This window comes from Nilaparvata lugens, chromosome 2 (genome assembly GCF_014356525.2).
Source record: "Nilaparvata lugens isolate BPH chromosome 2, ASM1435652v1, whole genome shotgun sequence".
In the NCBI taxonomy this organism is placed as follows: Eukaryota; Metazoa; Arthropoda; class Insecta; order Hemiptera; family Delphacidae; genus Nilaparvata; species Nilaparvata lugens.
The window spans coordinates 88956481-88971028 of NC_052505.1; the positions used below are offsets into that span (position 1 = coordinate 88956481).

The window sequence follows — 14548 nt, forward strand, 5'->3', positions numbered from 1 at the left end:
TGTAAACAGAGTTAACAGAATTAACAGATCATATAGATGATATATAAATTTAAAATAACAATTTCGAAATAAAGTTTTATTGAGAACAAATGTAAAATGTGAATTCTAAACTTGTAATTTATAATTTTTTGGTGACGTGTCCGTGAAGTCGTCACTGGTTTGAGTTGTCTTTGCTCTTTACTAGTAGGCTTCCTTCTTCTCTAAAAAAATGGTGGCTGGCTATTGAAGGTGTCTTGTGCTCTCTGAATATTTTTCTATTTAATTGAAATTTTAATGTTTTAAATTGAGTTTTGAACAGTTTATAGTGTTCTAATTTTTGTCTATAATTATTTCTTGTGTTTACAAGCCTATAGCCATTTTTTTTTTCAACTACATAAGTGGATAAGTATTTAGCTCATAATGATTTTAGATGCTTAAGTGTGTAAGGTATTGTTCTTTGTGGATTTGTGTTATATATTGCCAAAATTCTTCTGAAGATTATAAGTTGGTTTGCTCTGAAAACTGGACTTCTCATTCATAAGCAATAGATCCATTCATAGTTTATCAAGAATCTACTATTTGGAGCCGATAACTTTCCTTAGGTTAATAGGTGAGAAATGCTATCCAACCGATTTAGGAGAAATTGGTAGCACGGCAACATTATATGAGTTTTTGAGAGAAGGAATCTGTCTTCTACTGTATCTTTATTTGAAAAATTTCTCTGTCACTCCAAGGGTCGTTTGCACAGTGCCAGTTTAAACGAAATCTCAGCTTGAACTTGATTCAATTTATTTTAAGTTTTGTTTGCTATAATGTCATTTATATCGAGATTAAACCACCAGCTGATTCAATACAAGCTCTCACTGTGCAAACGGCACAAGGGCCCGGTTGCACAAAAGCCGGTTGAATTTTAATCGTGATTCATTCCATGAGAACCGATCATGGAAGGCTTTTTTTGACAAGAAGGCCTTTTGAAAAGAATTTTTAGTGAAATCAATCACGATTAAAATTTAACTGGTTTTTTTTGCAACAGGCACTAAATGTTTCAAATGCATCTGTCTCTTTCAACGTTTGAAAATATCATTCACTGTGATCAGAAAAACTTCTGTATTATACACTATCAACGTTTCTAATGTATCACTTTGAACGTTTGTAAACATTGTAACCAGATGGAACACATTGCATGAAATGCTGAGTATAAAACTATCCCAGTTCAAAACTAGATAAAATCATTACCGTATTGTATCTACATTGTATTGTATCACAGCACATCCATGCAAAAGCATTCAGGTCATATAGAAGGAGGCAAGAGACAGAATCTCTCTGCTACTACAGTAGTGTACAGGTTTCACCAACGAGTTACTATGCAGAGACGAGCGTCCTGTAAGGGAGTGCAGTCTGGTCTCAGAGGAGCAGAAACAATCGTGTGCAGAACAACTGCTGTACGACAAAATTGCTGTCAACTTAATTATGTGCAATAAAAATTTTAAAAGCCGGAAGGAAACGCGCAACCAGAATGAATTCAAAAAGTTGAATGACACAGAAACGTAACAACGTTATCGAGAGCCTGGTCATCAGGCTGGGAATCCGCTCGTAATGGAATTGTACTAGATAATTGAGCAAGTACAATGGGCTTATATGGGGTCTCGAGTATTATAGAGGGAATACAGTGTGCTTTGTGTATTCATGTATATGCGCATATGTTTGTGGACAGTTGCAGATCCTCTCTAATGGCTGAATATTGGAACATCACCAGTGCTCGGGTCTCAACCGGCTCTCATAACTAATGGATTGTAAATGTCACTGGAATTGGTCACAAATGCCAGGAAGCTCTGTCAATGAACATCATTCTGGATTGACTCCGGAAGTTTGCATTCTATCGCAGATAGACAGGAAGTGAGATACAGAAAAGAGGAAGAGTGAGAGATAAGATGAGCCTCAGACAGGGAGATGTTTCTGGGAAATTGTGAGATACGCAAAACAGAACAATGCCAAGAGTGAAAATTCATCTTTATTCTTCGATATTATTTCTTCTCTTCCAGGGAGAAGAGAAAACGGGGTGATTTACAGCATTTAATTGGGATCTCCGTAAATAATAATACATTAATTAGCATTTGAACGAATGCAATCTCTAATTTAATTCCATCTGTAGACTGGTTGGCCACTATGGATCCGTATAAAATAAGCTCTGCTATCCAGAGATTGTCAGTTTGGTGTAAGGGTAAAGCATTTACTGACTGGCTGGCATTTTCCTGACTGGCAATTAAGAGGTACCGGGTTTGATTCCCGTGCTGGCAAATAATTTTTGGATAGTAGCTCTCATTGAATTTCCATCTTGCTGTTAACCCTGTTGTCAATATTTGCAGTAGCAGAAGTCTTCGGGGTGATTTAAAGCATTCAATTAGGATTTCCGTTAAATAATAATACATTAATTAGCATTTGAAGAAATGCAATCTCAAATTTAATTCCATCATTTCTTCCTCTTACTTATTCCCCTCTTCGAATTACGAACGGAATGTTCATAGAAAATATTTCCATCGAATCTATGAACAGAAATCATCATTCGAATTCTATTGAAGACATTGACAAATGATTTGGGTAGTAAGAGAAGGTCAACCTATTTCAATATTGTAAAAATATTGAGCTGATGATCTGAATGATTCGAACAATTAGCCTATCAGAGACTCAGAAATATATATCTCTCAACGATTCATGATTTCCCATGATCTTCAATGTATTGTGAATGGTGCAATGGACCATTAATATCCTAGGGTACAAACAGAACGGTCTGGTCAATAATATGTAGATTTCAGCTCGCTAGCGTTCTCCTACATCTTTTATATCTATATCAATAACCTTATCTGGGTTGTGAAATTAGGTTATAAAGATGAATTGGATGTAGAGAAGAAGGTAGGAAGATTCCAAATGATTTGTGGAAGTATCAGTAGGACATTGGGAAAGAAAGCTACCACAAGCACGATAATGAAATTTTATAAGATAATGGCAGCTCCACTACTACTCTATGGTAGTAAATCGTGGGTAACATCGAAGCCACTTGAGAGTAAAGTGCAGGCAGCTGAGATGAGATTTCTTCGCAGAACTAAGGGCTGTGACAGAATAGATCACATCAGGAATGAGGATATTCGGAAAGAGCTGAATATCTTCTGCCTGAATGAGAGGGTTGCATCTTATCGTCAGCAATGGAAAGAGCATGTGGAACGAATGTCAGCTGATAGGCTTCCTCAAAGAATTTTCAAGTATAAACCGGTAGGCAAAAGAGACATAGGCAGGCCACGAAAAAGATGGCAATGATCATTAAATATTTATTATAAAATGAAAACAGTAGATTGTAGTGATGCTTATGATATTACATTAGATTATATTGGTGTTATTAATTTATAGATTTTATTTATTTATTTTTTTTATTCTAATTACAAGCTGAATGTGAGTCGGTACAGGCAATAGCCTAATCCCTGATTGAAAGAAGAAGAAGATCAATAACCTCGAATGTTTCTATCATTTCTCAACTATTGAGTAACAGCAACCTTCACTGCGACTCACTCATTCTGTATGCACCTTTATCCTTCCCCGTTATCCCTTTTCTCACATTCTTCACGCCTTTACAACTCATGAGTAATCTCATAGTTGAGGAAGCATAGAATAGAATTACTCTCCCTTGTTCACGCCACAACGATCAATCATTGTTTTTTTCTTTATTCAATTAATATTTTATGAGTTCACATGGTATTGTTTTTGTATGTGAATACATTCAAATAATTATCTTGATAGTGATGACAATGTTTTTAGAACGTTCATCAATCTTCTAATCTGAAGATTATCAATCTAATCTTATGGTAACATGATAGTTAGATTGAGTCTCGCTAATAAAGGCCATCGTCACACGGAACCTGATCTCTCATTCTAACAATATAATGAAGCTCTTGTCCGGAACACTCAAGCTGGAGTATCTCTATTCTCGTCTCATAACACAATGAGCTTTAATGGAATCATGAAACTGCAATATCAGGTGGCTTATTGGTGGCGCTCCCGGTAGGCCATAATCTTGAGAAACTCAATAACTTGTTAGGATAATCATGTTGGGTCAAGTTCAGAATCAATTTTCAAGAATGGAATTTGGGAATTTGATTGATTAAAATGTTTCCGTGTGAACTATCGGTTTTTACCACCAGGATTACAATAATAATAATAATCGTTATTGCGGTAATGATAATATAATAATCAAAATTTTCAGAAATGATATTAATCATACTATATTATTAAAAATTATGATTTCTCACCAAGAGGAAATTGATTTGCTTCATTCAAGAAAACGAGATTAAATAATATTGATTTTATTCATCAGCATGAATGTGGAATCATTGTTTCAATTGCTTCATTGAATAGAAGATTTATCTATTTATTCATTCATTTGGTAGAGAGTTAGTGGGGAGGATATTTTTAATATTCTTTCCGAAGAATGGACATTGATATGTCCAAAGCTCCGTCAATTTATGTAGATGCAAAACAATATAATTATCTATAGTTATTATATTACAAATTACTTTTCATATCATATACAGTTCAATATTCTTAGTCTATATTATGTAAATTCATCTATAATTTTGCTGTATTGTAAGCTATTGTATATAAGTGTATAAGCCAGTATATATTGTAATCTACATAAATAAAGTACTCAATCAATCAATCAATCACATCACATCAAGTTTTTGAATATCACTCTTATGGCAGGTGACATGTCAGTATTACTAAATCTAAATTATTATTACTATACAGTTATACTATTATGTATCTGGTAGGATTATTTTTTTCATTATATGAACTGTAATCACAAACACAAAGCCCAAGACATGATTAGATGTGTAATGATTCGGTGAAAAATCTTATCTTTACGTAGAATTCAGCCTCCTTGACCGCCAGCCGGATTTTTATTTTATGCACAATTTATGTGAATTTGAACAATCTATCGAATGAAAATGAGAGGAAACATAATAGTGTCCCACTATCCCTCTCTTCCCGGGTAGATAAGATGATCCCTTCGCACCTCGATGGGTTAATAGCCCAATTAATTTCACAGGCAACTCTAGCTGAACTACGGATACTCGACATATTTCACACCAGCTTGCACGTCATTATATGTGTATCAAGTTTCGATATCATATCTCTCCATTAGAGCAACTGTTCGCACACGCACACGCGTCCGTGTGCACGTGCACGCGTGCGTATGCGTACCTGTGGTGAGTATTCTCGTACACAAGGCGCCCCCATTCACCATATATCAGAAACGCTGAATTATCTCCTGCTTGGCTTCGCAATTATAATTAAGAAGATTTATTGAACATGGCGTAGTCGGCAACAATCGACTATACACTTAGTACCTTACCGGGGCACACCACAGGACTTGAACTTACTTCCTATACCGTCTATTGAATTTGGCTGTTATTTTGATTGTAAGCAATATTCCCATTCTTTATAGTTTTGGTTGATTCTTCTAACCATAACTCATCAATTTATCATTAATAACTCACCCTAGGACTTGGAATCACTACCTTATCTATAACGTCTATTGACTTTGGCTGTTATTTCAACTGAAAGCAATATGCTGACTATTTTTAGTTCAAGTCGATTCTGCCAACATAATTATTATCAATTACACACTATTGTATAACCATCAAGCGACAGCTGGAAAAAATTTCAATAAATAATAACCGTGGGAATTGTTCTCACTTTCAAATCAAATTTGGCTGTTATTTCAACTGTACGAGATAGGCCCATTGTCTGTAATACTAATAGATAATATTCTAGACCAACAAGTTATTGATAGAGCTACTACCGATTATTTGATCAATCGAATGTCTACTACACTCCTGAACAACTACTACTTGTTTGCAATCATATTTACTCTACACACCTCTCAATAATGATAAGGAAGTGATATAAACATTGAAAGAAAATTCGTTCTTCAGTGTTTGATTCCATTACGAACTGCTTGTTAAATAATCACTTTGAACAATTAATTACCTGACTGATATATCGTAATTAATTGTTCTAAGTGAGAAAATTCGTATCATCAGCGATTAAGTCAAAACAAGGTGAAAGCCTCATAGTGATGAATTTTTCAATAGTAATCAATCTTTCACAAGGTTGATTGGATGTATTGTAATTTAAGGAACCCACATAATATCCCCTACATAAAAGTATGATTCAATTGAATAATTTTGTAAAAACTACAGCTCAAGAGAATTCTGAAGTCATATTCAAAATTGATAATATCCAACAAGTCGATTCTGTTTCATAAACTGACTTGTTATCGTGACAAATTAGGTCAAATAATTGCAGATCAAAGTGATGATTGGTATTATTCTCTTTTAGAGTTTGTTGATTGATTTTTTCATTGACATTGTATATGAACCTCGATTTATTCCTCGCTCTGGATAAGTACCAGTAAATAGTATGATATGAGTTCTTCTAGAATTGTATTTGCCAACACAGTCTAACTTCTAAATCCTACTGAGTAAATGTGGGACGTGTGCTCTGGACAACTAGAATTTATCCAAGATTCACTTTTGATCTGTTTTTGAAGTGTAAAATCCCAGTGATCAAAACTATTGATAGTATAACTAAAAACAATCATCGTAATTGCATACCTAATGCATGTAATAATTGCTGGAAAATAATACTACAGTAACATCACTGCTTCAAAATATGAATTGCAAAGTTGGTAGTACACATAGTTTCATCAGAGAGTATAGAATGTAACACGTTACATCATATCCTCACTGAGTTTCATAGATGAAAATTGTAGTCTCAGCATGAATAGGCCTCGGGGCGCCTACTCAAACAAGTAATGTACCTGTAAAATAAAACAATGCATCTATCGGAAACTGGTAATAGTATATTTCGCACCTAGGGCCGAAATTGAGACTTTTCCGGCTCGAGATCGGTTTTCAAGTCCGAGGCCGTAGGCCGAGGATTAGAAAAGATTGAGAGCCGGAAAAACATTTTTGCCCATGAGAACGTTATTTTCGCCACAAAGGAAAATAAACATTATAAATATGAGAATAATTGTTTATTAGGCACTTCCGAAAGCAAAACATGAAGGTCATAGCTCTAGCAAATCTGAGGTAATCTGAATATCAGGAAATTGTCCAAGTATTTTTATTTTTTATTCTGATTTCTCTAAATAACCTAAAAGATTATGTTCAATTATGTAAGAGGTTGAGTTTATACTTTTTATTCTTCCAAATGTCAATAAGATGATATTATTATAAATGTTTTGATTCTTGAATAATAAACACATACAATGAAAAGTTTTTTGATCAGCTGTTTTAGCACACTTGAAATTTGGCCAATCTAAATGTCAACGTCAACAATGCTTGTTAGCTTGTTGTCGTTGACTTCGGAAGTTTAGGTTATCCTACTCTGAAAATCGAATTTGAATAATTTTAATATATATCTTATCTGTATTTTATTCATCCAAATAAAATGATAGTATCTTATTGCAGAATACTTATTCAATTCTAGAAGCATAAACTAATTCCGTTTCATAAACCATTTTGTAAACACGTTCACATCAAATCAGAATCATCTGACTTCAAGTTTATTTTACAGCCCTAGGGCCGTAAAACTTTTACCGGCCTGGTCAGAAAACAATCATTTTCGGCCTCCATATGCCGTACGAAAATCAGCTCATTACATCCAAGTGGGGCGAAAAAAGATATTTCGCTTTGGAAGTTTCATTGACAGAAGAGCAGCGTTGTATTGCACTACGCAATGCTCGCTTCATTGGAACAGCTATTTCATATAGAATTGCTCTTCTGAGAGAATAGTATTGGATCCTCCTTGACGATCAATTCTACGAACTGAATACATTTCAGGAACGAACATATCGATAGACTTCAACAACTATGAGTATTTGTTCGTCGTATAGAAATGTGTTGAAGCGACTGGTGCATTCTGGGTCGGACTTTTACATTTTATAACACTCTCGACGGCAGTTTCACACGGCGTAAGGCGTTTTATTGCCATATAAGAGGAATGAGACTTCACCTTCCTCGATAAAATTTGAACAGAAAGAGAACGTTGAGAAAGTCAGTATTGATGTGTTGCAAGGAACTCATTTTATCACCGTACGCTGCAAAATAGTACAAGTTCAGTCATGTCACTTTACATCATTCTCGCTCTGAACAATTTCATTTGTACGAGTACTACTAGTGTTCGCTCTAAAAGGAAATAGATGCTGATTCTGTCGCACAGTAGCGATTTTTATATGAAGCTCTCTCCGGCTTGTCACAGGATAACAGAATACCAGATCAGATGCTACTTTCTGTTTTGTTGGTGTTGAGGTTGGTTTCATTTATTTGTGATGAGGACACGAATAACTAGTGAGAGAGAATAGATTGGTTTTGGTGGCTTAGTTGTGACATGCCTGGGTGACTGGATTTATATTGAGTGAATGGATAAACAGACTGATTCCATTAATAGCATTCTACTTTTTCAATATACATGGACCTCTTATACCCAATACTTTTTACATTCAACCAACAGTTAGTTACTGTACATGAATTTTCTTCACTCCATCGAAGAATAATATTGAGTTGAGTAAATAAAACTAAACTGAATTGAGTTCAGTAATAATTTCTATAATGAATGGATTTTTTTCAAATGCAATTACGCTTTCCATATACTCTTTTTTATCAAATTTAGTTTTATTGAATCATTAAATTATTGAGTGATTCATGTAATTCACAAATCGAGTAATAATTATGATTTATGTTTCAATTATATAATAAGTCGAAGATACGTTAGATTTCCGGTGACTGCTCCATTCCTTATAGTGAGGCTCTGATAACCTTTATTCAAAGGAAATATTGTTAGTGAGACTCTGATAACCTCCAGATCTTATTCACCATATTCAATTGATAAATGAAGTTATTCCGAATTAAAATTTGAGGTTTATTGGTTTGTAGGCTTAAGTATTTGAATAATTGACACAATAGATGTAAGTCGGAACAAGGTATAGCCTAATCCTTGTTTGTAAGACGAAGAAGATAAAAATTTGAGGTGGGAGTATTATTTGTTGAATATACCGGGTGTTTCAAAAAGAATGACACAATTTTAAACAGTTATATTTATTTTAAAAAATGGTGTACACAAACCAATTTTGAATCAAACTGCTCAAAGAAGTATCAAGTCTATGATGATGTATTATAAGTGTCCAATGTGCCCTCCTTTTGAAGCTCGGACGACATCTAGACTGAAGCCAAATTCATCCCAAACTGTTCGCAAGATGTCTTCTCGGTCTGTAGCTACTGCATCAGTTATCCTGGTTTTTAGCTGCTAGATATCAAGTGCCAAACGAGAAACATAAACACGATCTTTAACGCTGTTCCTCCCTTAGCACTTGATATTGAGCAGCTAAAAACCAGGATAACTGATGCAGTAGCTACAGACCGAGAAGACATCTTGCAAACAGTTTGGGATGAATTTGGCTACCATCTAGATGTCGTCCGAGCCTCAAAGGAAGGAACATTGAACACATATAATACATCATCATTAACTTGATACTTTTGTGAGTAATATGATGTAAAATTGGTTTGCGTACACCATCTTTAAAAATAAATATGACTGTTTAAAATTGTGTCATTCTTTTTGAAACACCCGGTATTGTTGAATATTGAATAAATATGACTAAACCGTGTGTAATGAGCCAGATTTCTGATAATTCAATGAAGAATAGTTTTAAAATTTTCAAATCGTCTCATAATCTTATCATCCACACACTTTCAATTACCCACGCCCAAGCTGCAAGCTCATGTGGGCTTCATCTGAATTGAAAAAATGAAAATAGGATGAAATCTGTTGCTTTGATCGATGAGCATCGAAACCACTTGGAAAGGGCAAGGGAGATATTTTCTGGACGCTACACAGACGTTGCTCTTTGGGACAGATTTCGACTTCTCTTTCTTCCACTTCTTGTTATCTAGTTGGAGGTTTCCGACTATTTCTGGCGGGCTGCATTTGTTTCCAACTTTCTCCCACTCTTTATCGCCGTTCATTTTATAAATGGAATAAGTTGTGATAGACCGACTTTCTTATCTGCAAGCGCGCTTCCTCTCTCCTTCTGCTGCTGCGAAGCCATCACTCCTGCGTTGGCGATAGGAACGCTCTCTGTGGTGATATCAACAGAAAGGCTTTTTCCATTGATAGGAAAGGAAGTCTCGATCACGTCCACAACTTCTCCATTCGACTCTGTCTAACTCCGTGCACCATTCCAACAGATTAAATGACATTTTCTTAAATTAACAGACAAACTTCATTTCCCATCTTGCCAGATGATGAATCTGTTCCCGAAATAGAGTTATCGTTCTGGACGAGTGAGAGTTAATCAAATTAATTACACAAGGCGATAAGACGATAATAAAAGACACTGTTGTCTCTCATATTGTTTCCAAAGGCAGTTTTCGGGCATCAGATGATGTAATGTACAGTTCAAGTGTTTCTTCTGAGAATTGCATAACATCAAAAACTGTATTTTCATCAATAAATCAGTTTAATTGTTCATAATCATTTAAAACTATGTAACTAATACATTTTGAAATTATCAGGGCATTATCAGATTCGATTCAGAACAAGATCAGAAGTTTTCATGGTAGTACAATAATCATGAAATCCCAACTGTAGTATTTAAATACAGTCAAGTATTTGAATTGTATAGAATATCTGAAAAGTCTTGAAAAGATCACGATCTTCCAGAAACAGCATCTGAAATGGAATGAAATTCATTCGTCTAAAAAGAACATAACAAACAACAACACAAATCAATAGGATAACTAACTTATTCCAATAGGATGTTTGTATACAAGTTTACCTGAATTCAATATAAGTGAAATTAAAATTGCAATTGAAATTCTCTATTCTCCAAAAAAGATTAACAATACAATATATTTGCATGTAAAAAATAAAAATACATTTCATTGGAGACTCCTCTTATGGGCAGATGCCTGTGAGAGAGGAGCGAGTTGTTTAGTAGCATCCAATATACATAATCTTAAATTAAACTATTCATAGCTATGAAAAAAATGACAAAATATGAAAAATTATATAAGAAAGAATAGACTAGTGTAACAAATAAAACAAAACTCAATCTGGAGAGAGGTATTATTATGAATAAAATAAGATAAACCATATCAGGTCACTAAAAACGAAATAATCATGGTTAAGTAAGCTTATTATTTCGTGTGAAGCAACTGAGTGAGAACTATGAGTGATACTCCACCACATTTATCTCCACTATTTAAAGGATGGCCGGAGTTCATCTACTCAAATTATCAATAAAACTTCATATTTAGATGAGAACCTATTTCACGTTAGAATTTCCGGGTTCGGCGAGAAAGGGGAACTACGATGATATAATTCACTGTGGGTTTATATTATATCTTAGGAACGTAAGGTTACATTAGATCGTTAGGATCCACTTTCCACCTCAGCTTATAGCAAAAGACGTTCCCATTGCCTTTCTATAAATTCAAAATGAGAAGCCTGTAATACTCCAGAAATAACTCGTTGATTTCAAAAATGTTCTATACTAGAAGTTATGTTCCAATCAGGAAGGAAGGAGGTTATTGGTTGATGTTTTTGAGTCCTGAAAGAATATCATTCTTGAACTACTATCAGATTCAAATTATCATAATATAAGCCATCATCAGATTCAATTTTTTATTTCTAATTCTGTTTATTTTATATGTAGTTTGATTTGATATCAATGATTTGTTCTTTGCATCTAAATGAATAGATGAATGAATAAGCAAATAAAAGTGGAACATTAATTCATTAGAAGACCGTCGCAATGATGATAATAATCACTAAGTGACTATGATTACTGGTGTTCTGAAGATTGATCTTCCAAAGGATGAGTTTGATTGACATTCATGAATTTATTTATTCATTTCTGAAATTTGTGTCATTCTGAATGATTGAATGAAATAGTTGAATGAATAAATAAAATAATTGAATGATTGATTATTTACGGTTTTATGTGATCATTAAACTCATTCCTTAGCAATTGAAGTTGTTAATGTCACTACATTAACTCATTAAAGTGAATAATCAAATTCCTCATCAGCATGTCATGACTCTCGTGATACACTTAGTTACAGTTCCATTTCAAAAAAAAATTAACTCTCAGATTGACACTTTATATAAAAGACTTAGGGCCTTATGCTTACACTACGTTTAACACTCAACCACGATTACTTCTAGATAATGCAAATGCTTAATGTAATGTAATGTTAAATGCAGACTTGCATTTATCATAATGTGTTTTATTCGGGGTTTAACCTGTCATTTCTCCGTTGAGACCGAGTATCTGCATACGGGCCGTAGTGTAACAGAAACAGAAATACTTCCCTTACCTTTAATGGTTGGTAGGGCAAGGAAAGTGAAGTGTAATATAGTGGAAGAAAATATCTATATTCTAATCAAGCTGATGTTTGTTCTTTATGATAATCCGTTGAATGAAATTGGTGATAATGATTGCGAGTGTTGATTGATTTGTTTTTAATTTTATTGTATCTTCGACGCTTGTTACAACACTTTGTATTTTATTACAATAAAAGATTGTCAATTGATTGAATTGATTGATTAATTGATTAATGTTTGCAGATTGTTGGCGCACCGATGTGAACGGCGGTGCATTCTATCCAGACGGCAGATTCGGCGATCACAACTGCGATTCGCCCTGGGCTCTCGTCCAATCAGCGGCCAGAGCTATGAAAGCAAAGCATGGTGATAATGTCGAGTTCGTCCTGTGGACTGGGTAAGTGAAAGCACACTTTTTTCAATTATTCATGGATGGCACTCGAATCCATACTCTATTCTCACAAACGTTGGTGTTGCATGCGTTATGTTTCAACCCATGGCTTTCCCGGGATTGTGAGTGATTCGAAATTGTTCTGGGGATCTCTTTACAACGTTTCAAGCTTTATCTGTAAATTTATAAATTGATGGTTTTCTAAAAGTTATAATAATAATTCATAACGTAGTTTTGTCCCTCGAATTCTCAATTCGAAGAGATATTGAGGTACCCACCGTATTGATTGAGATATTATTCAAGCTATTCACTTGAATTTGGAAATTCGAGTCAGGTTTTCTAAATTATTTTCGAGAATCATTCAAATTAATGACTAAAAGGTTTCGCTGGCATTGTCAGATTGAAAACGTGTAATTTTAATTCAAGGATCTATGTTTTGATTAGAATCTTATTGTGTATTTTTTATTCAACTATTATTTATAATTCATACATTGTATTGATTTCAATTTCTTAGAAAGAATTGATTTGTGATATTATCATTATTTTCATGAAATACATCTCTTTGAACACAGAGGACTACTTATCGTATAAATTTAAAGTTTCAGATCTGTTATTTGCTAAAATACTTCACAGAATGCCGACTTCTTTTACAACTGTATCTCCACATTGCAATCCTCTTCAATATTACAAGGTCATTCTATTTTCATCTCCTGCTTTGCAGAATATCTATTATAGATTCCATAATAAGGGAACTGATACGATCAAGAATGATAGTAATCCAAGTACTCAGTTGAATTTTTCAACGAGGACTTGAAAGTCGTAGTTTGGGATAAATCCTTATAGATTTTTTTCGCACACAATCACTAAATAACCATTGAGGAGAATATACACTTTCTAGTTATTCATTCAAGTATTGTATTATTAAGAGGAGAGTATGAATAAATTGAATTGAATTGAGCTTCTAAGATAGAATTACTCCAGATGGTCAAATAAGGTACGGTAAATATTTACTACCTAATTTTCAATGAGATCATGTTCAATCGTGCTATACATAATTTGAGCATCGAGTTTCATTCCATTAAACAGTTTCACCAGAAAATTTCAGGCTACAGAGTGATCATTCTGTTTAGAATGCCGATTGTGTTCCCCGAGTGAGCCGCATGAAAGAGCGGGTCGGCTCAGGCATTGTGCGTCCACAATGATGTTGGCAACAACTGTTCGCGTGTGTGTATGTATGTGCTCGGAAACACAACAGCAATATGGCGGTGGCTTTAGGACGAGGAAACGGATGTATGAAAAATGTAATACTGGAACGAGTCAGTCGGCTTAGATATGGAGGAAGCTATGAGAGAGAGTGAGACAGTGAGAGAGTGTGATGGAGGAGAAAGCGAGACAGATGATGATCGGAAGAAAACAGTGGGTGGAAATTAGGAATTCTAGTAGGACACGCACTCACGCACGGGTAGAGGGAGTTGGTGTGAAGCATGAATATTCATGTCGGCCAAGAGCCGTCTCTCGACTCCCAAAACTACTCGTCATCGTTGTCCTCTCCTTCTCGCCTTCGCCGTCTTCTTCCCTCCTTCGCAGTCTCCTTCTCAGCAAACCGTGAAACGACAGAAGACCCTTCGGCCACCGCTCCCGATGGCTGTTCTGTTCCCGCACTCAACGTTATCGTGGACATCTGTAAGCCGCACGCCGCGCGAATACTAACGCCAACGCGACGCAAACAACATAAACACT

The 14548-nt window shown here is 34.9% G+C and overlaps 1 protein-coding gene across 1 annotated transcript in view; it reads left to right on the forward strand.

Annotated features, from left to right (window-relative positions):
- The window catches only part of LOC111062258 (acid sphingomyelinase-like phosphodiesterase 3b), a 320678-nt gene that overhangs the window by 235469 nt on the left and 70661 nt on the right, over window positions 1-14548 (forward strand). The window contains exon 4 of the mRNA XM_039422033.1: window positions 12661-12814. Coding sequence (XP_039277967.1) covers window positions 12661-12814 — 154 coding nt within the window. The remainder of the gene's footprint in view (window positions 1-12660; window positions 12815-14548) is intronic.